Source organism: Idiotropiscis lumnitzeri, chromosome 1, assembly GCF_059441095.1.
Source record: "Idiotropiscis lumnitzeri isolate Australia: NSW breed Sydney's pygmy pipehorse chromosome 1, RoL_Ilum_1.0, whole genome shotgun sequence".
Classification (NCBI taxonomy): domain Eukaryota; kingdom Metazoa; phylum Chordata; class Actinopteri; order Syngnathiformes; family Syngnathidae; genus Idiotropiscis; species Idiotropiscis lumnitzeri.
In genome coordinates, this window is record NC_142391.1 from 38,975,574 (window position 1) to 39,000,252 (window position 24,679).

The window sequence follows — 24,679 nt, forward strand, 5'->3', positions numbered from 1 at the left end:
AACAAAGAGGTGGCTCAGGTCCACTATTTCTATCCTGTGATTAAAGTTTCTACTTAGTGCCAACCTTTCGATATATTTTTTTATTTTAGTTTTTTTAATAAAATTCAACAGAATGTGGACATCAGGATGTTAGCACTTTTCAGTGACCCCTTTTCAACCAGTATTTTTCAAATTATTCAGGATTATTGAGGATTACAGTTGGATTAATGCAGATTCAAAATGCTTTTTGTAGCAGAGGAAAGGTCAAATTGCTGTACAATAACTGTAAAAATACCTTTACATTCTATGCCAGACGAACATGTTTAATTCCAACAACGACACTATGTCGCATTTCCTTTTTGAAAGGACTATTTAGAAAAATATTTCATTAATATGGAGCATTTAGAATACCACATCCAACGTTCATGTGAGGGGAAAGGTCATATCAGAGTAAATGTCAAAGCTATTTTCTATACTGCTAATTAGTGATTGAAGTTGCCACACCTCAGCAAGAGTTCTCTAGCTTCAAAGGGAGTTCACTTATTCACTTATGACACAAAGCGACAAAAAGTAGTTTTGGGCGGGTGAGGTCGGATGGTGTTTGTCACATGCCTAAACATAATCAACAACGGGACATGGGGGGGCGTCTACGATGGAGGTAACAGTACAAATGTTATTCGCAGACTGGCACACGGTTCAACCGGCTTGGAAATTGACCGGTAATTTGGGAATTTCTCCCAAATTTCCGATGGCCAGCACACCTCTGGTTGGGCACACTTTGACAATTTGCTGACACTTTGCAGGAGCTCCCCTAAAACTGAACATCCTCCTATTCAAAGTATGAGCATTTTGTATATTGTTAAAGCTACGTATTATTACTATAAATGTGTTCCTCTCAGTCTCACACTCACAGTCTTTTTTAAAATACTTGTTCAAACTAAGTCAACGCAATGTGCAAATCATTCCTGGTATTAATACGTTTGGCAGGCAGCTCCTCAAAGGATTTGATCTGACCAGGACGAGAAAGAGAGTGAATATTAACCTGCCTTTGTTTTGGTGTCTAGACTCTCAATGAATGCCTTCAGTATTTATGGCTCACTGTTTTTATTTTATTGGGTGGTTATGGCTGTTTTGCTCTCAGAGCGCTGCCCATTGCTCCCCCGTGGGACAAAATGATTTCATTTGACTCATGGATTGGGGAATCTTAGTTCAAGGTTAAGTCGAGAATATTTGTTGCAAGGATGCCCAACAACGGTGCCACGGCCCAGTGGCGGCCCGGAGATCAACTAATACTGGGTCACAGAGAAAAGAGAAAATATAAACATCCTTTCAAATACATGCAGCTGATCTGGCAGCTATATTGGGAAGAAAAATGGAAGTACGTCTTCTGCCACTTCAATTGTCTCACCGCAGTAAGCCCACAAGCACTCAAAAGGTTATACTGGCTTTACTGCATGTGGACTTTGTTTCCAGGCTTGACCAATCAACCCACTTTACTGTATGCAGAGGTCGTGGGTTTGATTCCAGCCTCGACCTTCCTATGTTTTCACCCGCCCCTGCGTGGGATTTCTCCCGGTACACTGGTTTCCTCCCACATTCCAAAAAAACATGCATGGCAGGTTGATTGGACACTCTAAATTTCCCCTAGGTTTGAGTGAGAGCGCGGATGGTTGGGATTGGCTGGCAACCAGTTCAGAAGTTACCCCGCCTACTGCCCATTGACAGCTGGGATAGGCTCCAGCACACCCTTGTGAGGAGAAGTGGTTCAGATAACGGATGGCTTGACATAGAAACCAATAAAAGTTGAAATACCCCACAATGTGACCCCAGCACGAAATCAAACACGGACAATCGGTAGCTAACCCTGAACCCTTATTCCTTAATTCATAGCAGAGGCAAATTTTATCACCGGCTAATGTTTGTAATCCAAAGTTAATTGTCAGTTCCAGGAACTCTTTCTTTAGCGAGCCTACTTCTACTTTTAATGTTATGCTTTCATGCATAACAGCAAGAGTCACAATCACGAGAGCGTTTACATGCCAGCACCTCCCACCAGTTGAGAGTGAGGAGTCGGCATTTTGACGCAAATGTTTGTTAATGAAATGCTTTTCATGTTATAATGTGATGTAATTAGTTATGTAATGTAAATTATGTCATTTTTTTATCCCTCCTCGATGTCGTCATTTCATGCAACACATGATGACACATCACCTCCGTCAGTGACGAACAGTCACGTGAGAGAGTTCTAACACCACCAATTTCCATTTGATGCTATTTGAAGTGGGATGAAAATAAAATAAAAAATGAACACTGTTCACCTTAAAGATGAAAGGATCATTGTTTGTGATTGTCCTTCCATAATGCACGCGGTGCATATTTAGAGTAACATGTAAATATTGCACAGTATATATAAACTATAGATATATTACTTGTGTGTTATGTTGAATGCAAAAAATATATATATATATGAACCATAAAATGCTTTTTATTTTCTTTACGTGGCTAAATGCATTTGCGATATAATATCCATGATAACGTAGCAATAAACTTTCTTGTCATAGGCCACACCAAATGGCAACTAATCACGTGACACAAAATTCTTTCATCAAAACACCACTTTTGCCCTGACATCTCTTGAGATGTCAAACTTCCTCCGATTTTAAAAGGTTAAAATCAAAGATGTCCTTAATTTCTATTGGAATTTATTTCAGAGTGGTCTTTCAACACTTCCTGAAAGGTTGGGGGCAATATCGTTTTGTTAAGCTGCTGGTTGCTATGGACCGTTGAAAGACGTATGTGCCAAAAATGTAAACATGTTTTTCTCAAAACGAGGGTGTTCAGCATGCCAACATTGAAATTGTTATAACTTTGTCAATTTTTGAGGAACTGCTTCCATGTATTATAAATATATACCATATTTGTGTCACATCATGTGGGAATGTGTGTTAGTATGACAACAAAATTCCTTGAATCCTTGAATGAAGCTTAACAATATAGAGAAATAATGTAATTAATATTTGGTCGCTACTTTACAGATTTTCTCTATTATACGGCATTCGTATGTTTCCACGTAAAATGTAAACGAGGATTATCGCTATACTTAATTTTAACCTAAATTATATACTGAACAACACCCGCTGAGACTTCAACAGCTCTGTACAATGTCTCAGATCAACCAAATATTAGATGAAGCTCTCATGATGCTGTGTAGCTCTACACCACAGCAAAATGCAACCACAATATTTATTAAATGGTTATGTCAAAACCTTTCTGACAATGTCAATCAATACAGAACTTTATTAACATTGTAAAGGCAGAAGTTTTTTAACAGCGAGAAGCAGGGCCATTGAGGCTGTCGGGAATGTCGGTAGGATTTCGGGATTTTCTTGAACGGCCTGTCTATTTGTGGGCCGGTCAAACACACATCTGTACCGCCCCAAACACCCTACCCAACAACCATGGACAAATACTCCCAGACCGAATTTTGGTCTCAGTATGCCCCTGGTGAGAAGACATGTAATAAGAAAGCAGTTGAAAAGATCACCTCTCATAACACAACTTGCAGTCTTTATTAAAACACTTGCCAAAGTGAAACAGTCTGCAGAAAGTGAGTGATATCGTGCCTAGCAAACAAAATGCAGCTTTTTTTCCCCCCTAAAGCAGCCAAGCGGGTAAATAATGGGCATTCAATCCGAACAAAGGTGATTATACTGCACTGTATTCTCATTAAGCGAGAATCGGTGTCAATCTAGCCCTCATAATGCTTTTGTGCTTGCTGCATTATCTTTGATTTGCTACATTATCTCCGTGTGGAATAAATGAGACTGGTAAATGAAATGGTTGGGTTGTATTAAAAAAAAAAAAAAAAACAGTAAGATAGACGTCCATATCATAAATTCATTTTAGTCATTTTCTATTACATGCTCTTCCTTAATGCTTATTCTTTTCCCGGGGGAGGCAGGGAAGGTTGAGTTTGTCTTTTTCGGACGAGTTCACGATTTTTTCTTGGTATAGTTTTTTTGTTTTTTGTTTTGTTTTGTTTTTTTGTTTTAACAAACGCTGTATGAATTCACTGAAACGACTCCCCCACCACTAAAAAAATATATATTAATTGAAAAGTGTTTTCTATGTCTGAAACTAACCTAATTTATGTACCTTTAAAACATAATTAATGTAATCTACTGGATGGATTACAATTAGACATATCGGTCTGTCAACTATGCAATAGTTTTAGCTCTTCCATTGGCTCTCATTAGAGTGTGCATGTTGTGGCCAAAGAGTGTGAATTGTGATTATACTCGCTTTAAAGACATGAATTGACACATTCGTGATTATTTTTAGTGTTGCAAAGTCAAAAGAATGCCCCCAAATGAATCAAACACATTTCTAACACAAATTGAATTTCGGTTCTGTATTGTTTGGCAAACACACAAAAAGAATTTAGTCATTTTATGTAAGACGGTTTTATACACATGTGCATGTGATAACAGCATCTGGCATTTGATCAAATTCGATCACTGTAGGTTCCCATCCAAAGACTAAAAAGCCTATGCAGTAGATTTATTTTTCTTGTCATGAAGATTAACGCAATGCCATTGACGACAGCTGTATTTAGTGCCCACAATGCATGTCTGCAATTGAAAGCAGAATATAGTAAACCAAACAAGCATGGTTTGGAACCATTTTTAAAAAGTAATCATACAACAATATAACTCTTCTGCATTGATGATGAACTGACACATATAACACCAATCCAAGTAGACAACTACAATTGCAAATGATTATTCAACTAAGTTCTGTTACTTGATGGGCATTTATTTGTGTCCCATACCCAGTGACATAATAATCACAAACATGCAGTGAATAACATCCATGATCAACATTTTGTATGCTCTTCAGTGTGAACCAATCTACCGGTTTACCTCTATCGTTTTTGGCACCATATCAAGGTTATTTTTATCTACATTAACCAGAAAAAAACAGTGTTGGTTCATACATGGTCTACCCAGTAAATAAAAGCAAATCTCCGTGTGCATTACTAACATTGATGAGCAGAAAATAGGATGAGCAGCATTAGGAGATGGTAAATCCCCCACATCTGTGGGATTATGGTTCTTTTGACAAATGCTTTAGTAAGAAGATGTAATTACATAGTGAATATAAAAGTCAGTCAAAAATACATCATTTTTAACATGCTGTATTTCAATGGATAACGTTTTGGTTTCTTTTAGGTATGTCGGTCATTCTTCCACTTCTTACTGTTATTGAGATCACACGGGATTCTGATAATGTGTTGCATAAATACTCTATGTATACTTATAGAAAGATTTAAAATGTTTTTTTGATATTACAGTAATTGAGCATTGCTTTACATTTGAATCTATAGACCGACTATCTTTTCCACTTTAAGAGTAAATAGAAACAAATGTAATTTGCATTAAAGGTGATGGAAAGCGCTTTGTTATTGCTACAGCTGTTGTGAAATGCGCTATATAAATAATTGTTATGTATTGTATTTTTGTTCCCTCCGAACCTGTTTTGGCGCCCCCTGTGGAGTCCCCGGCACCCTCAGCATTTGCTTTTAAGGCCTAACAGGCAAGTCGCCCGAGGGAAAACTGCTCAAGCAAAGGCCAGCAGCATTTCACATCATAGTGTGCGGCTGATTTGCACCCGCCTTTCAGACGCCGTATCTAAAGAACCATCGCAATCCGTCTCAGGTTTATTAAATCACATTGTGCTTGAGGTTCAGCAAACACAGCCAATTGGCTGGTAATAAAGCGGGCGAAACAGTAAACTTGATTAAAGGTAATTCATGTCCTCTTCTTATCAATGAAAGTAAATGCATTGGTATGCTTGGCTTTCTAGGTAACAATTCTCAAGAAGATTTTTAGGACTCTATCTGTCTAAGGAATTGGACATTTTTCTCAAATTCACACTTTTCCGTTGATTATAATCATCAGTATTAAAAATCCTGCAGTAGAGAACTATGGAGAGACCCATGAAATAGTTTTCTCTCAAATGACTAAATATGCCCATGTGCAAGTGTTGAATTAATCTACAGGAATATGCACCTGGCTAGTTATGAAATCAGCTTCCATGTTTATTTGCTTGACCAATAAATTGTGCGCCAATTTTTGCATGCATGAGCAAAGCTTCTGTAAATTAAGCCCATAGTGTTATGTGTAAATAAACCCTTGATAATATCTCGCATGTACCAAAACTGTTCTTAATTCAAAAATCATCCTTAAGAGTACATACTTTGGTGTTATTGATGACTTGGAAGTCTCTTGTGACACTTCATGTTGATGTCAGCACCAAGTGCCTGCGGGGGTGAGTTGCGAGAGCAAATGATGAGGGAAAGTGTTCAAACTCAGCGTGCGAAAGCATTTACTCCCACTATCAATGTGTAGATTTTAGCAACAAGATGTCCCAAACTTGCTTTTAAGGTGTTAGGTGCTTTAGAAATTAAGAAAACAGCCTAATTGTGATTTCTGAAAACTTTTCACCTCGAGGGAATTAAAGTCCATCAATACAAAAGAGTAATTTGAGCTGAGGTGCGCATCCAGAAGCAAACTCAGCGTGGGTATGGTGGGAGAAAGACATGCACCATAAAATTTTAAGGTAATATAATGGTGTCTTACAATCTGAATGTATATAGCGGCACCTGAAAAAGATTTTGGGCTGTCGTTCTCATAAGGAAAAGATGGGTCTGATGCCAGATGTCAATTTTATTACATTGGCCAGTAGCCAGTGACTCACTATTGAATGACTTATTGTTAAGAGGAATGAAAACTGTTGTTTGATACTGTAGCTATTGCATTCAAGATATTTGACTCCGTTCAATATGTCTGTAGTATACACCTATCTATACTGGGTAGGACCTCCTTTGTCATTACTTGTGGATATGACAATTATGCCTCAGGCAAAATTGAATGTATGCATCCTTTAAGCCCCTTGCAGCTGTTGGCAGCTGTCCAACCTGGAAGCGAATGACTCACCTCTCTGAAAGGTCCTCCCATAACAGCCAACATTCCCCTATATTCCTAATTAAAACCTAAATGCACATTCTGCCGGCTAGGCCAAAAAGGCTTTTATTCTACTTACAATAAGATACACAAGAGTATTGCAGATATACACACTTTCAGTCGTCTTCAGAATTAGCAAATGGAAAACAATGTCATTTTGATTTTTGCATATTAATTTGAATATTGTCATAGGCTGTGTTTGTTGTTTTTGGTTTAGTACTTAGTTTCATGTTTTTTGTTTGGTGTGTCTCTTGTTAAAGCTGATTGTTTCCACCTGTGCTTGTTGGCCCGTTCCCTAGTGTTAACCAATCAGCTCCCTCCAACCTTTTGTGTCTTGTCCAGGTGTTCCACGGTGTCTGCTGTTAATTTGTTTGTATTTAGTTCCCTGTTTGCTTTCGGTTTATTGTCTACATCAGTTGTCCTCCCCCCTGTCTTTTTGTCTTGTACCTTTTGTCTGTGCCACGTCCAAGTTTATTTTCTAGAGTTTGTTTGTTACTTTTGTCCTGTTGTTTTGAACCTTTGGATTTTCCCACTTCTTTGTTTGCTTTTTAGTAGCGATGGTGAGATGAAGCTCCTTGAAGCATTGAGGCTTTCCATGCAATTGGTTTGACTCATGTGTCCAAGGTTCAAAGGTGTTACGATCGGCGGGTGGAGGAAGAGGAGGACCCAAAATGCAGGGAAGCCAGGCAAGGGTAACTTAAAGGGAATTTAATTAATGAAATAATAGGGCAAACAAGGTACTAGGAGAAACAAACGTATCAAAGTGCAAAATAACGAAGACAAACAAAACGTGACTAGACAGAACAAAACTTGACTAGGATACCGGGGCAGGAACCAGGGATAAGCGACAATGACAAGGATCCATGAGCACAGAGCGTGAACGAGGAACAAAGAGCGACAATGACATCCAAAAAAAAGGGCAATGCACCGACCCGAGTAGTAGAGACGAGGCGTTTAAGTAGTGAGTTAATTAAACGAGTAACAGGTGCGTGGCAGGTGGGCGTGTCTCTCCAGCAGCGAGGTAATCAAGGAGTCCACGAGTAACAGGTGCGTGGCTGGTGGGAGCATCTCTCCAGCCAACCCGACACGCGCTGGGAGGAAACGCCCCCACGCCCATTGAGCAAACGTAAACAAAACAAGACATGACGGAAAGGGACCATGACAGTACCCCCCCCTTAAAGGACGGATCCCAGACGTCCCAAAACGTAAACAAAAGGAAAAAATGTCCAAAATGAGGGTGGGCGGAAGGGGGCCATGCAGAAACCAAAACCTGACAAATATTTCCCAAATGAGGAGGTAGAAAATGCTTTGACAATTTGTATTTTACTCAGTGGATGCTCACTCATTTCGGCCTTCTATGTGACCAAAATGACTGATATTGCTGACAAAAATACAGCAGTGATTTGTAAAAGAAACGGTAGGAAATGAAAGTCCGCCCGAGTTGTCAACCGATTTTCAACTACTTCAATTGAATATTTACCACCACTGTGGAATTTTGAAAGTCAGTGCATTTACTTGTTCTCCCTTGGCAAACATCCATACACAAGGTGATTTTCAAGTTTGGTGAATCACTTGTGCTTCAACAGAGGACCCTGGAATATTGATTACTCAGTCAGACAAAGTGCAAAGGCATAAGGTAAAGATGTGAACAGTAAGTGTGAATTGGGCATGTTCCACAGTTAGATGTGCTCTAAGAAATCAGATGTCAAAAGATCATTGATTATAGAGTACACTCGCACTCTAATAGCATTTGGCAGCTTGGCCATTACTTCTTTCGTTCCTGGCATCTTTGCGAACCCTCAACTTTTTTTTTCCACTGTCATTGGAGTGGCCATAACAGGCGAAACACTAAAAACAAATTTATATAAAAAGGCCACCGCTGGACTGATGCAACCAGATATTAAGGGGTGCAAAGACTCACCACAGGCACGGGACGCTACTGTTTTTCTGGACAAAGCTTCAACTTCACTTTGTTCTTTAGTACAACACTGACGAGTTCAATCAATGGAACTTAATGAACTTGTTCATATTTTGGGTGAATGTGAACTGAATGTAGTGCATTTTTGTTTTGTGAATATATTTAAGAACGCGCTCATTCTGGGACCAATGAACAATTTTTGAATAGCAGTTTGTTTTTTGTTCACGTGTGCCATGTTTTCTCTCCAGAAGACACATTAAATGAGCTTAAATTAGGCGTAAAGCCATTATTTGGCAACCCAACAGTTACATGGTACATGTCATCAAAATGGGATGTCAAACAAGTAAGCGTGATGACGGCACAATGATTTGAAGAATTCTGCTAGCCATTCAAGGCATGTGCTGGTGAATAAAAAAATCAAACGAAATGGCAACCGCAAATCGAGCAGATCATTTTCCATGCCAAAAACATAAATGGCGTACAGAAGCGGCTCTGTTGTCATCTCCTAGCCGCAACAGTATGAGCTTGACGTACATAGTCGGACCTGCAGCCTTTTGAGTATAGTGGAATCCTTGGCAGGCGGCACGACTGCCGCACAATACGGAGGTTGTGGGTTAGATTCCGGCTCCAGCTTTCCTGTGTGGGTATCCTCCGGGTACTCCGATTTCCTCCCACATTCCAATAATGAAATAATGCATCCACACAAAATTGAAAAGTTACTCGAAGAAAACAATGTTAGTTAATATATTTTGCTCGTTGAATAGTGTACTTTGAGGTAACTTCTTAATTTCCTACACCAGCCTAGTTCCTATAGCAGATTAGGTTTTTATTGCTACATTCAGGTCCACAGTCCTTTTTTGGCGCAATTCAGTAAAAAATAAGACAATTCAAGTAAGTTTTCCTAGTGGGCATCTGATGTCAATTCAATACTGGTGTTGATGGAATGGGTGAAAACAATGCCTGTATGCCAGAGGGTAACATCTTGCTGAAAGACACTGGATGGAAAATAAAGAACTATAAACTAGTGCATTTTTTTTTAAATCATGAACTTAGTTTAATAAAAATTAAATGATTAATTCTGAATAAAGTAGTTCATTTAAAAATTTGTGAGCTGAGAATTGAGCAACTTCGCATAGAAAATTAACTTTCCCTAACAATTTGTGCAAATGAGATAAAGCATGCAATAAGATAACAAAGATGGTGAATCCATCAAAAAATCGTTTTGTTTCTTTAATAGTGATTTATTTGGCAGCGATTAAAGGGAAAACATTACAATAAATATAAAACAATAAAAAAAAAAGCACATTTGAAAAACTTTAACTTTTTTGAAATGCTGTCGTTTACATTAACGACAAATTTTAATAACGTCAAAATTGTAATAATAATAATACTACTAATATCATAATAATATCTTATATTTAAAATAAGACAACCCAAGTACCCTAAAAATGAATTTGAATTTTAAGAACTCTAAATGGTATCCATCCATGAATTTCTGTTTCAGTTGTATTGGACATCGTTTTCTGTTGTTGGGACGATTGCCTTCAGAGTATTTTATGACTAAGGCTTTATCATAGGAGAACTTCACCTTCCAAAGAGGTGAATTTATTCATATATTTACAGATGTGCAGCAGTTTAACAGTGACAGGCGGAAAAAAACAAGCAAACAGTTTATTGTCTCAGTAACAGCAGCTCAGGTGAGTTTATGGCTCCTTTGGATTACAGCCGGGATTTGCTAGCAATGTAGAAGCTAAACAGGCGAGGCAAGAAATGCTGAGGAGATAAAGGTCGGAAGTGCATTGCCAACTGCAGTTGTAGAGCAAGGGAAAGGCTGATTGCTTCATCCAAACACATTTATATCGACTTCACCACTTACAGCCTGGACTTTTACGGTTCCATTAATTGGAGAAAACAAGCCCACAATGTCCTCTTTCCTCAACAATTTGTACAGCGAAAGGACAGATAAAGACACACAGCGACTTACCTTATTTTACATCTGCGTATTTACTTTTCATTACTTCTTCGAAAGGAGTGAGCAAAGTTCAGACGTAGACAAAAAAAAAGGTGTTTCCAACTAATCTTCCAATTTAAGCAGCGAACAAACAAAGCCCGATTGGACTGTTGATGGCATTGTGAAGCTTGACCAACACTGGATACAGAAAGAACGGAAAATCAAATTAGTTTTAAGTAAATCTCTTTGAGGTTTGAGCAAATAATCTCATCTCAGAATATTTAATAATAAATGTCCCACAGTACAGTTGTGATCGTGAGCAGCAATTTTTTTACATGAGGGACTTTGAGAAGCTTCTTGAGACTTGTACTGGTGTAATATTGGAACAAAGTACAAACAATATGAATGTAGTCATTCATTATTCTCCATAAAAGGAAACGATAGTTAATAACTGACTGCATGGCAGGATCAAATGACAAATTGCTCCTAATGTCATATTTAAAACTATATGACAGGTTTGACATTGGCTGTGTCTGTGATTGTACTAATTGTAATTATCAGCTCGTTTTCCTTTGTCCATCATTCTTTTGTGTACTTTTTGTTGTACGGTGCATGATGTGCCATATATACTGTCAACTACAATGCTCTGCTATAAAATAAATGATGTCGAATATGCAGTGACAAAAGTCTTGGGCAAAGTTACAGCCAGCAATGTTGTAACAGCCAGATAATTATTTATCTGGCCAAAATAGAAAATAATAAAAGGCGTAATCATGCTTGTGTAGCAGTACCTATGAGACCTGGCATGACTAAGTTAAGTATTTTCTATTGGAAAACAGACATGCAATTAAGGAAACAGGCAAAAACAACTGATCAACAAATTTCGCAATAATATGAATTTGGAGGCATTGAGGCTCTAAAACCTAAATGTAGGTTATAATGTGTACATGAAACCGCTGTGCCATTCAATTGATACAAGTGGGACCTCTCGTGCAGGTAAACCGAAATACCCTCTTGTGAAGGAATCAGCTAAGTGGCAATATAATAAGCACTCGCCTCTAAATGGAGCCTTGATTCCATTTAAAAGAGGGCAGAAAGTATGTGTGCACTCTTGCTCAAGGCTTTCATCTTGCATATAAATCATTGGAGTTGAAAGTTGGTGTTTGAGCAGCACATATTTCAGGTCTTGGGGCGTGCTCCATATCACCAGCCAAGACTGCATTAATGACTGTGCAGTGCCATGAGCAAATTAAGTCACTTTCAAATATTCTTGGAGCGGCGGCTTTCCGACTGATTTAGAGAGCTCATGTGTGTGCCACTCTCCTTTTTTCTGTGCTTTCTCGGCTCTTCTAGATTCCGCTGGAGTTGAGAGCCCTGACGTACAGTTGTGAGCCGTCAGTGCTGGACTACTGCCATGCTCACCTGCACGTCAACCTGGAGCCCCACATTCAGGAGATGGATGATCTGAGGTCAAGAAGGTACCGGCGGGGTCCAATGAACGTCCTTCCCCCATACCGATTCCCTCCACCAGTGAGCAGCACACACTTTTAAATAATCAACAGACTTCTCAAACAAAACACAGACTGTGTTGAAGGGAAACGGGGAGGGCGAAGAAGCAAGAGAGACACTCAATCTTCTGCAGAGCATTCAGCACCCAGGAAATATTTCTCCATGGAAGTACAGTATAAGATGTGCAGTCGTATTGATTGATGAGCTTCTGACCCATCGGAGCCTCAATATCCTCAATTAGTCAAGGAGGCTGAACAGCAGCTTGACTTTCAATGTTCCGCTCTGCTTGTTGAGGAGTATTGGAGGTAATACTTTGATGATTTGTTAATCCTATTAAGCGTTCTGTGTTTCCGTCACTTCTCCTCGTCTGGGTAACTCTGCTGTGTCAGGTAAAATAAGCCAATGGAAAAGGCTAGAACCGGAGCAGGTAAACGGACGAAAGAACTGCCAATTCCAAGTTTTCCGCTGCTTTTTTTGTTCAGATATTATGATCATGATTATTGCCAGTCCAATGTCCCTGTAGAATTTTCTTTTGCACTGAACTAACCACTCAAGTAAATATAGAAGTAAAAGAGCAGACACAAAAATGCTACATGTACAGCTACACACTGTGCCGGAAAATAGTGTAAGGACTTTTGATTTTCTTAATGTTTTGGGAAGACCATTGCATTAAAATTAACTGCACCGAGACATAAGCATATATAAAAAAAAAAAAGTACAGACTTTGTCTCACTTGAACACTCAGATATTGAGCCAGCTTTTCATCATCCATTTCATGAATTCCTCTATGAAATTTATTTTTCCTGCCCAGATGTGCTCTTATCGTGTGCTCACATATCTACATGCGTGAACTTTTTACAGGATGTTACATATTATATGGAAAATAAACCATTACGATCAGTGACATTAACTCAAACAGTCTTCAATTTGGACTGTTGCAAAGATGATTGAGACTAAAGAGTGGCGCTGAACATTTAAAGGCACCCGTTCGGCTTCTACAAGTTTACGTGACACTGGGTGGCCACAGCATTAGGTACAGCTGCACCATCTGATGAGACGAAATACAAGAGACGCTTCAAAAATGTGATGCCCCTTTTTAATTGACATTTTCAGAGAGACGATTTATCAAAATGTTTATGCAAGTGTGCCTAATGTTGTGGTCGGTGAGGGCACAAAAATCTCTCAGTTTGCAAAGGTTGACACAAACAAACAGCAGATGTGAATCTATTGTGTAATGTGACCCAGTGAGATGCAATGGTAAGGCTTAATAAAACAATAATAATAATTGCGATTGGATTATTTTATTTTTTTTGTCCTAGCAATAACCCGACACTCTGAGTTTGCCAAGCAATGGGCTCTTCCATGTGTAAGTAGTTTTTGGTTGAGATTGATACTGTGCTTATAAGGAATTAGGAGGGTCATGTGATTTTATTTAGCCTTTCGACAAACACAAGATCAAGATATTGGAGTGCACAGAACGTGATTTACTGCTGCAACAGGAGCTGCACTCGTTAGCATGCTGCAGCTCATTGGCTAAGCAATGCATTACATCCCACTTCTCAATTTACATTCTAAAGGTTCAATCATTTATTTGCCAATAAATGTTAACTTTTGACGATCTGTGTTTCTAAGGACCTAATGAGTTTCCAGAGTGGAATGTTCCCATGTAAAATAGTGAGTCTCTGTCGAATAACAACTCCAGGATTTTTCCTTCTCTTCACATGCCATTTGTTAAAACCTAAAACATAATTTCCATGCCTTCATTCATCATGTTCAAATGCAAACCAATGTCTCGCTGTTCGAAATAAAACCACAAATGGGCCACCGAACCATATCTGCTAATGGCTAAAGTGGTCTGATACATGATAGAATCATGCTGCTTGACGATTTAGAGCTCGGAGGCCAGAGCTATAGCCGTACACAGCGGTTTGAACAGTTTAACGACACTGATAGATTGCATGGTGCACTCACTTCGAGTGTTCAGAATAGTGTTGGCTGAGAAATTGAGGACAGCGAGAAGCAGCAGATGCTGCATTGAGACTTATGTGTTTAAACGCATTTATGCAGAATGGCTGGTGACTCATGATACTTCAGTCAATAAGCGCTTCTGGAGCCATTCTGACTTTTAACCACAAAATGAGACGTAATCATCTCCCACAGCTCATTTTTAATCATCTCTGTGACTCATAAACAAGATATTTTCGGTCTGGAATTTGCCGAAACTAGGTGATGTTGAGAAGTGATTTTACAGGTGATCAAGAGATGCTGTTGCCCATAACTGTCAAACTATGAACCTTAAGCTGTTTAAAGGAATAAACTGCAACGACCCTTAAGCAGGCTGATGGAGTGTTGCTTATGTCCACTTCTTTCACAGGCTTGAAAATGAAAGTGTCACGGATTGAGATATTTTATTCTTGTTTATATTGTTTATTAACTTGACATTTTATCCATATTGGTCCTATTTTGCTCTTAAGTTTGGCATATTCTTTTGAAGCAGACACAAACTATTTTCTTCCTCAGTGGAGCTGTCAAACTGAGCCAGACATTGTAAACAGTCTAAAATATAAGGAAAGTATTCTCATCGTGGTCCATTGATTTCATCTAATGAGCTAATTTCCGTAGAATTTGGGATGTCATCAAGAGAGTACTCTGCAATTCTATGACTCATAAAAGCACATTTCTGCACAGTACCGGGACCAGACGATAAATACTGTATTTGAATCATTTGTAGACTCCATATCTTGAATAGGACTGACATCGGCATACCTCATATGTTAAATTGCAGGATAAACCTAAAACACAACATAACCTTTACAGGTTATCTTAAAGCAGAGGTGGGCAAACTTTTTGTTTCGTGGGCCACAATGGGTTCTAAAATTTGACAGAGGGGCCGGACCAGCAGCGCATGAATGGAGTGTTTTAGTAACCTCAAAAAATACATTGAGCATATAGAGAAAATATATACTTTAATTTTAAATGAAAATGAACAAACGCATTACAACAAAATATCTCTCTTAGAGAGCGCTTCCTAGTGGGGACACATTAGAATTACAGGCAAAATAGAACATGAACAAGGTTTATTTATTTCATTTTTTCAAGTTCCCCAGGCCTGATTAAAACATTTAACGGGCCGCATGTGGCCCCCGGGCCGTAGTTTGCCCATGTCTGGCTTAAAGGGACAGTGTGAATTATGTTTTGATATTTTTTTGGGAGTTCATTCATTTTTTAAAAGCCACTATCAATTTCAGTAATATGGAGCCACGAAGTGACATGGGGAAAAAAAAATAAATATGTTTCTTATCCTAACGAGAAACGTTCTCGTCCGAACGAGAAACCAGAAACGTTCTCGTCCTAATGAGGAAACTTTCTGATTAGGATAAGAAAGTAGTATGCATTCATGGGAGACGCTGAAGATACACTTATGTTTGTGTTTCTGTCTGAAAATGACAGGACCTAGTTAGGGTACATTGTTACCTGGGACTTTATTGCAACAACATTGCTGTTGTCACCATTATTTTGTGTCTGACAGATATTTAAAACAAATTTTGAAGTCAGCGGTGATGAGACTATTTGGCATAGTCCTTGTTTTGAGGAAAGAGTGCAAGTCCTCATTTGCTGCCATTGTCTCACTGCACTGGAAGCAGGTTGAAAATAGACTACCGTTCGCTGAAACCAAGCTCATGCAGGTAAATGAGGTAGTGCTCGCTGGTAACGACGTTTCTCATTAGGACGAGAAACTTTCTTGTCTTAATATTCTCATTTCTTGTCCAAACATGGATGTTTTCTCGTTCAAAGCAGTTTGGACGAGAAAGTTTGTGGTTAGGTCGAGGAACATATTTTTTTCCCCTACATCTCTTTAGAGGCTTTGTACAATACAATGCAAATAACGCTATTTATTTTTTTCATAATCATAGGTGGCACCTCACCGTACAGCTTTCTGCTATGGACACCCTATCACAAATTTGCTGGATCAATAACAACAGCATGTGCAGCAAATGCAACGCACTTACTTTGTCACTGAGGGAATACTAGAAGTCGTTTGTGATGAGTTTGCTTGCCACTTCTGCTGAAGAAATTGATGTGAGGCTTACGAAGTGTGGTCTCTCCGAGGCACCATAGTGCGGACGCTTCAAAATGCACAAGCTTTGAACTTCGCCTTTGCATTCTGTTAGTTCACCACTAGAAGGCACTAAATTATATACACTGTCCCTTTAATTTGACCATCCCTAAACTTTTGAATTCGTATGTATCACTGTTTTATGTTTTTGCATTTCTTCTGGGACACATTCTCTAACAAGGATCTGAATGGGAAAATTCACAACGTGTTTGATCCACAAATAGACCAATACATTTCTAAGGATGCCTTTCATTGTCTCTGCCAAAAGTAATGTTGAGACATGCATAAAGCTAACTAAACTTTTTTTCAAGTGTGTGCGTGTGCGTGTAACACATATCTTCTATACTGCTTCTTCTTTTCAGGCTTGCTGGGAGATGAAACCTTTCCCAGCTGACGTCGGCATCATCAAGGCAGACTTTGACTAGTTGGCATTCTGTCACAGAGCACAAGCATTAAAAACAACCATTCACACACAAGTTATGGCATTGTGAAACTGATATTTCGGTTTAGAATCAAAATCGGGTTCTTACTACAGGGTTGTGATGCGAAAGCTGGAATACAAGAGAGCTATGAAAGTTGTTTTACATTATTTCCCCCGAGATTCACCTTTAGCATCTCACTGTCCCAACTATACGATATTTCTAAACTGTCTCTCAGATCACTCGAAAGGCAGCTGACCTATTTCTTGATGCCTTTCAGGATCAAAGCGGTGTCACTGTTTTAATTGTGCCAATGAATCAGTGCTCTGTTTGTCTCATTAGATGCAGCTATAGAGATAGACTGTCCTCAAAAGGTCGATAAATGTACACCCCCAGAATGCCCAATTAGCATGCAAGTGACAACCATTCGCATTTTGACTTGCAATGAAAATATGAAAGGATAGCTTGCTAATATATTTTGTGAGCAATTAATTCACAATTTTGGATCATGTAAAATTATTGCTTTTCAGTAGGTTGGATGTTTTCTAAGGTAAGCTAAAAATAACTGGCAGATGGTGAACCTTATAAGGACTTCATAAACTAAGTGTATCGATTAATTTGAAAAATTTACCTTGTCTTTCACAATCTACTTCTGAAATTGAACGCGCGATGGAAAGATGCTGTTCCCTAATACAGAGTGACACCTATCCCTGTAACACGATGGAATCATGCACTGGCCTCCCGGTTAAGCAGAATCCAATCAAACACATTTAAAGACAATCATTCACACTTTATCACTCTAACGGAATAAACAAACAATTTTCCTTTCATCCACAGATTTCTTGTCCAGAACAGAGAGTATACAAGAGAAAAGGCATGTCGACGCACTAAAAAAAAAGGATTAATGATGCCCATTTGGTAATAGTGCAACAAGGCAAGCATTGTTTCCTTTCGATGAGCATTAGGAAAAGTCATTAGAGTCTGCGTCTTGGCCATAGCTGCAGCAGTTTCAGCCTGCTGTCTCGGCTCTCTAGGCGAGTAAGAACTGAAGGTAATAGGCCATCTTCATAAATCTGCCTATCCAAGTGACACATTCCTAGTTGAGTTGATGGCAAGTATGATAGATTGAGACATAGTCAAGGAAAGGTTCTGTAACTGTTTACAATAGTGCATGTAGGTGAAGGGACAAGCACCCACTTCAGAATCTCATCCATATTAATTACGCTATGATGTGAAAACACCCTACAAATCCCCCTTGATGTCTCTCAAGAATATAGTCTCATCATGTTACAATTTCTTTTAAAAAAAAATACTTAGCTTTGTTATATTCAAATTCAAACAATAAAAACAATTAAACGATATACCCCATCCTTTGCAGTTCTTGGGCAGGTATTTGAACAGAGGAAAAAGGTTGCTAGGCAATCCAGAGAGATCTAAGAAAAGGTCTGCATGAGACACGGTGAAGTCAGAGCGCCGGCAGTTGCTGGGCGAATTGCAAGTTGACAATGAAAGCCATATCATGCTGAGCTGAGGAGCAGAATGACAGAAGCTGAGTAAAGCTCTCTCCAATCTGTCATTATACGTAGCTGCAAGTTATTGTCAACAGCGAGCAGGTGACATTTAATCCCGCGTTCCATCCCACACTATATATATTAGTCAGTGATTGAACGTTTTATCCAAATTTGAACTAGTAATCTTGAAAGACATCACAATCCGCTGAGATGACGGCATGTTTTCATGTCTTCAAATGGCAAATAAGATGACAATGTGGCTCTGCTCTGATTCTGTGCAGGACATGTGAAGGAAATGACCTGATTGGCTTCTCACACGCACTGAGCGAGAGTGACTCCCCTCTGGCCCTCTATGAAGCATCTCCATTGAATGATGGATGTTGACGTAGCAGCACTAACGTCCCACACCTGACCACAAACTCCCACCGACATAGCACAGTGGGAACGAGTGAATTTGCCTTTGGAATCTTTCAGCTGAAAGCTGAATACACAGGTGTGGCTGTGTGCCCTGAGGAGCATGTGCCATGAGTAGGTAGGGAGGGGTGGAGACTTGCTGTCATGTCCCTGCAGTGGCAGCCCCAGCACATCTCTGCCAAGGCGCAGTTTACTCTGACAGCACCGTCCTTGCATCCCAATGAGCAGCATGCAAGAGATGGCTAATGTTACAGCCTCTTGTGTCGTATCCTGGGAGATGAGCTCAATTAAGTCAACATAAGCACCATTAATGGGAATCAAAAGAGAAACAGACCTATTATCCAGCAATGTCGATATGAACACTAGATGTACCAGACAAAGAGACAATGTGACTCATGAATTAAAGTTTGGATGGTTTTCTATCTATGGTGAACGTATGTCATCTTGCATCTTGGTCCTGGGAGGCCTAAAAAGGGGGATTGTTGGGTGGATTCACATGTGTAAGAAATTCCTTAAAAAAAAGCAAAAAACACTTTTGCATGTGTTGGGGAATCCATCATGTGAGATCCAATCAAGAACCTAAATAGAGGTCTCGCCTTGATTAAATTTAATCAGTCAGTATGTACATTAAATCATGATTGGATTAAAAACCCAAAGGATTAAAAGGGGATGCCACTATTAGAACAGAATCTGGTGATGCTTAGTTATTTTTGTGTGTAGGTTTTTTTTTTTGGCGGGGGGGGAATACAGTACACCCACGCCAAAGCGCACTCCCACTAATACCTCTGGGATCAATATTACTATTTACAGTTATTACTACTTATATGTTATATTACTATTATTAGTAGTATTTTTGCCCATTTCAACTGGGTCCATTTAGCAATATTATAGTTAAAAAAACAATAAATACAAAAAAACATTTTCACAGTGCATTCAAAGCTGAAAATTGAACATTTTATTGTCTTGTAGCCAATGCAGGCCTGCACAAACAGCAAATAAAATAAAGCTATAAAATGCAAAGATAAAATTTGCATAAATATGATAAGGCTTTTACATATTTTTCCATGATGAAAGGTGTAATTTGCTCTTCAATTACATTGTGCATGATCATGTTTTGCCTCATTGTACTTCGATGCCATTTTAATTATTTGGTCACTTAATTACTCTATTGCTAAACAACGACTCAGCTGTGCTGACATGAGCCATGCAATTAATTTATTTTAAAGGATTGTTCTTTTAATTGCAGTTTTCTTCAGCGCCAGCCTGGCTCCGAAAGCACTGTGCACATATTAGTTGTCCTTTAAGACTGCTAAATGTTTGTTTTCTCATCTGTCTTTGCTGGAGTGGGTTGCTTGTTTGTAAGGCCCAGGGGCAGTGTGTGTACGGCTGTAAAAACTGATTTATTAAATAGTTTACTTCACATCAACTACAAATATCCAACGCAATGCTGTAGAGTAGGAATCTGTCTGATGGCACATGGTGCCAACATACGGATGTATTCCATCTGGCAAAGCCAAACATGTACTTTCACGCATGCAGACATGACGCATACACCAGACACATTATTGCTGATTTGAAATCAGTTGTTGCCAGTAAAATGAGAGATGAGTAAAATGTGGAAAAAAAATATATTGATTGTGAGTTGAGTGTGCATGTTCTTGATCACATTTCGGTGTCAGATTCTTGATATTTGTCGCAAGCACAGGGGAGAACATGCGAACTCAACGCAAACCAGTATGATGCCAACAAAAAATTTTTTTTTGCTGTGAGACAGAAGCGTGATTAGTCCAGGGAGTATCCTGTCTCCTGCTCAAATACAGCTTGGAAGGGATCCAGCTCACCCACACCCAATTGAAGGTAAGCGGTAAAGAAAATGGGTAGGTGGAATGATGGATGATCATGTAAGGGAACATGGTGGAGGAGTATAGTCAGCATGTCTGCTGCCCTGTCAAACCTTCTGAGTCTAACATCAGGCTTTTCTGTGTGGAATTTGCATGTCCTCCCCGTGTCTTCCGCATGCATGTTTGGTTCAATACAGGCTTCACACGATCAGGATTTTGGAGCTGATCACTGATCAGCGAGTTTTTTATAACCGATCAACGATCCGATGAGAAGATGGACCAATCTTTCCACCCCATTTAAGCAACTTATTTACTGTAGAGTAGATCACCACTTTTCTCGAGGGATTGGGAGCGGCCCGGTCTATAAATGGCCAAAATGTGTGTCTAATTGACACCCATTGAAATCCATTGGGAAAAATTACAAACAATCAAAACCCCAAAATTCTCCCAAAAATGCGGATAAATCTTCAATACATGGAAGTTGGGGGAGAAATTTTAATGTATTGGAATTTTTATTTCTCTCTAAAAACAACTGTATATGATGAGAAACCTTGGATTATTAACAGGAGTGCACATAAACCATGAGCCAGCGCGCATAAGCACCGGAATCTGAAAATTGCGCTCAAGTTCAAGTCTGTCATTGCGCTTTTGTTCAATCCAGCCTCAACATAAAGACAAATCAGCGGCCATGATTGCTTCAGAGGACCAACTTCAAATAAAAAATTAGTAAGGCATTTTGTTACCACGAATGGGACTTGGCTTGGGACTTCACATCTAACTGACTTTCAAAACATGACTTGACAAGTCATCTTGTTTATGCTTTCAAATCTTCATTTTAACACAGTTTGCTTTTTTGGGGAAGGAAAGCAAGAAAGAAAGAAAAGAAAAGGTTTTTCTCTCATTAACACCAACCTGGCAACCCAGTCAGCATCACTGGTTGGTGTGAAGTGGTGACCAAACACCAACACGGTGGGAACAAATCCGTGAGTTAATTAATTTGAATGAATGGATTATTTTGTCGATGACATTGGCAACAATATAATGGCGACACATGCTATGCGCCTCACAAAATGAATTTACAACAACGATGACATCTAACTTCATTCATCGGCTGAACTAGCAATGCAAATTGGTTTGCGACCTTTAAAAAAAAGTAGGGGTGGAATGGTTTGTGAAATCGGTCTGACCCATTGTTTCGAAGAAGAAACCTTTATAGTAGTATAGTCTGAGTGGGTTGTCCACCTCAAATCGTCTCCAGATCAGTCAGAGCTGAATTCATTTAGCGAAATCCAATTGGGTCATCGTCACCAAGCCCCCTCTTAATGCCGGGGAGGAGGGAAAGGCTCAACAGAACAAGTGGCGGCCAACATGCAATTCAGTCTTAAATCGGGTTTTTACTGATGTAGCGGCTCTAATTTCTATGGGTAGGGCATTCAGAGGATTGGAGCCCGAATATAAAATGCTCTTGGCCTGCTGATGGCATGATTCCGTTTTTGTTGACGTTGCATTTGGTCTTGTTTCATGTGCTTTTTTTTTGTCTTCCTTGTTAGGATTTATATGCACCTGTTCTCATTATCCTGGTCCCCTGTGTTGACTAATCAGCTTCCTTCAACCCTTTGTGACCTGTCCAGGTGCACCTTGTTGTCTCGTCAGTTTGCCTGTAATTAAGTCCCTGGTTTCCTTCAGTTGTTGTCGGATTGTTGCTGTCACATTTTGGTTCTTTTGCTGGTGTGTTTAGTTGTTACTTTTGAGTTTTGGTATCATCAAAACTTTGTTAATGCTTTTTATTTAGTTTTTCCACAGTAACTCTCCTAGTGTTTTTGTAAATAAATAGTGTTCAGTGCACTCTGCTTCCACTGCTTCTCTGCATTTGGGTCCACCACCATGCAACCTTGACAGCTGACTTCTTTTTGGCTCTTGGGATCACTAGGGATGGAACATACGGTACCACTAAATCAACGAGACAGGACGGGGCTAACCCGTGTAATATTTTATAAGTAGCAAAACCTTCAAATCGCATCTCATGTGGAAATGCAGGTGAAAATGCAAGTTGATTAATTATTGGGGTAAAATTATCAAACCATTGTCAGGAGTCTCGCTAAAGCATTTTGTACTGCTTCATTTTAATACTTAACATAGGAAGGCCAGAGAGCATTATGTTGCAATAATCGGGGCTTCAAGGCTTGTACTTCATCTGAGGGATTCTATGATGAGGTTGCCAAGTTCAAGCCTTTTTACAAACATGCAAGTTGCTCAGGTTCTTAAAAATGCTTCTTCTAGACAATGTGGAGGAGCTCACAAAATCCATTTTCACCTATAAGCCAAGTCATACTAAAAAGAGGGAAGGATAAACTAAAAAAAAAAAAAAAAAACTCTGCTCAGCCAGAGGAAGAAAATCCTTTGTCTGTTGCATTGTATAATCTATTAAGATGTTCCCACACAAGCTGCACTCTCACACCTGCCAGCTTCAGAGATCACCCACACAATATGTGCATTTGTCTGTCTGCCCTGACTAACAGCTCAACAGCTACGTGACAGGCTGTGACTCTGCCTCCACGGCCACCGAGACCTATGCACATCCATCATAATTATGTACTGCAGCGACTGAAATAGCAGCTCTTGGGTCTTCAAGAGGAATGTTGCAGCATTCCCTCTCAATAATATTCCACACTTGCAGTGGAGAACATTTGGAATACATGTAGAATGTACAAAACTCATCTGTCTCAAAAGTATTTTTCTTGTTACCTGTGTGGGAGAGGTCACCTTTCAACTGACAATTTGACTCATTTTCAGGAGGATTTCAAGCTGTGCCTCCCTTCCAGGACCACATCCACTTTCTCAATTGCATTTGAAACTCAGTTGACCTACAGGCAGCCTGAACACATAAATCTAACAGGCTCTCAAACGGATCTCACAGGATGTAAACACACATGGAGAAAATTGTCAGTACCCTTCCATTAAATAAAAGAAATACAACAATCCTCACTGAAATAACTCGACAATTTTGCCGCACAGTTTTTGTGAGAATGTTCTGTGGAAAGATGAGGCAAAACTGGAGAGTTTGACAAGTCACATCAGCTCTCAGTTTCTACCAAAATGAATGAAAATTAAAAAAAGAACTCCATCTTGATCTTTTATTATTTTCTGGGGCTTCTTTGCTTGATCTGGCACCGGGTGCCTTGACTTGGTGCAATGTACCATCACATCTCAAGACGGTCAGGTCAGCAGTGAAATGTCCTGCCCAGTGTCACAAGTCTTTGTCATAGCCAGAGTCATAATATCTTACGAAAGGACAATGACTAAAAACAAAAGGCTAAAAAAAAAAAGGAAAAAAAACACCCTTTTGTGAGCTCTGATCTGTGGAAGGAGTCCAAACCTACAGTCCAAACATTTTACTGACCGTAATTTTTGTCCAGGCCATTTTAATCTGTATCTTTTAAAAAAATAATTCAAATAATTACAATGCCTGTTTTTCATGGCTGCCCGCCACCCCTTAAATGTGGCATTTTGCCCCATTAAATTTGAGACAGTGCTCCTTTTTTTTTTTAATTATCTTTGAACATTTTTTTTTTTTTTTTTTTTGCTGAAAAACTCTTGCTCCACACTTCAACACGTTAGTATATATTACAGGTAATGTGGTAAAAAATTAGTTGAAATGTTAACACTTATACGAATTACGATTGTGTGTGCCCACAAATGTTCTACTTAAAACCCCAAAATTTTAAGTTATGGGCCACTGAAGCCTTAAACAGCTGACTGAGCGAGACAGAGTACCCCATTGACAGGTTGGCTAATAGCCAATGGACACATACAGCTCATCAATACAAACAACCATTCATATGTATGGAGTTTCGAATAAACACGCATGTTTTTGGAATGTGGTCATAAACCACAGCAATCTGAGAAAATGTATTTTATTTTTCAGCATTACCAACACCAAACACTTTGCCCCTGATGAACGTTCAGATGGGCTAGTCGCCAATGAGGCCATGTAA

General features: G+C 39.2%; 1 protein-coding gene across 5 annotated transcripts in view; it reads left to right on the plus strand.

Annotated features, from left to right (window-relative positions):
• The window catches only part of LOC148344583 (leucine-rich repeat transmembrane neuronal protein 4-like), a 108,813-nt gene that overhangs the window by 36,710 nt on the left and 47,424 nt on the right, over window positions 1–24,679 (plus strand). For 3 of the 5 annotated variants that reach the window (XM_088300062.1, XM_088300071.1, XM_088300080.1), the window contains one exon: window positions 12,227–13,266. The exons of 1 other annotated variant lie outside the window; for it this stretch is intronic. In XM_088300062.1, coding sequence (XP_088156188.1) covers window positions 12,227–12,424 — 198 coding nt within the window. In that variant the 3' untranslated portion in view covers window positions 12,425–13,266. Of the gene's footprint in view, window positions 1–12,226; window positions 13,267–24,679 lie in introns of those variants that run through there. One more of the 5 variants, XM_088300098.1, reaches the window with a different exon arrangement.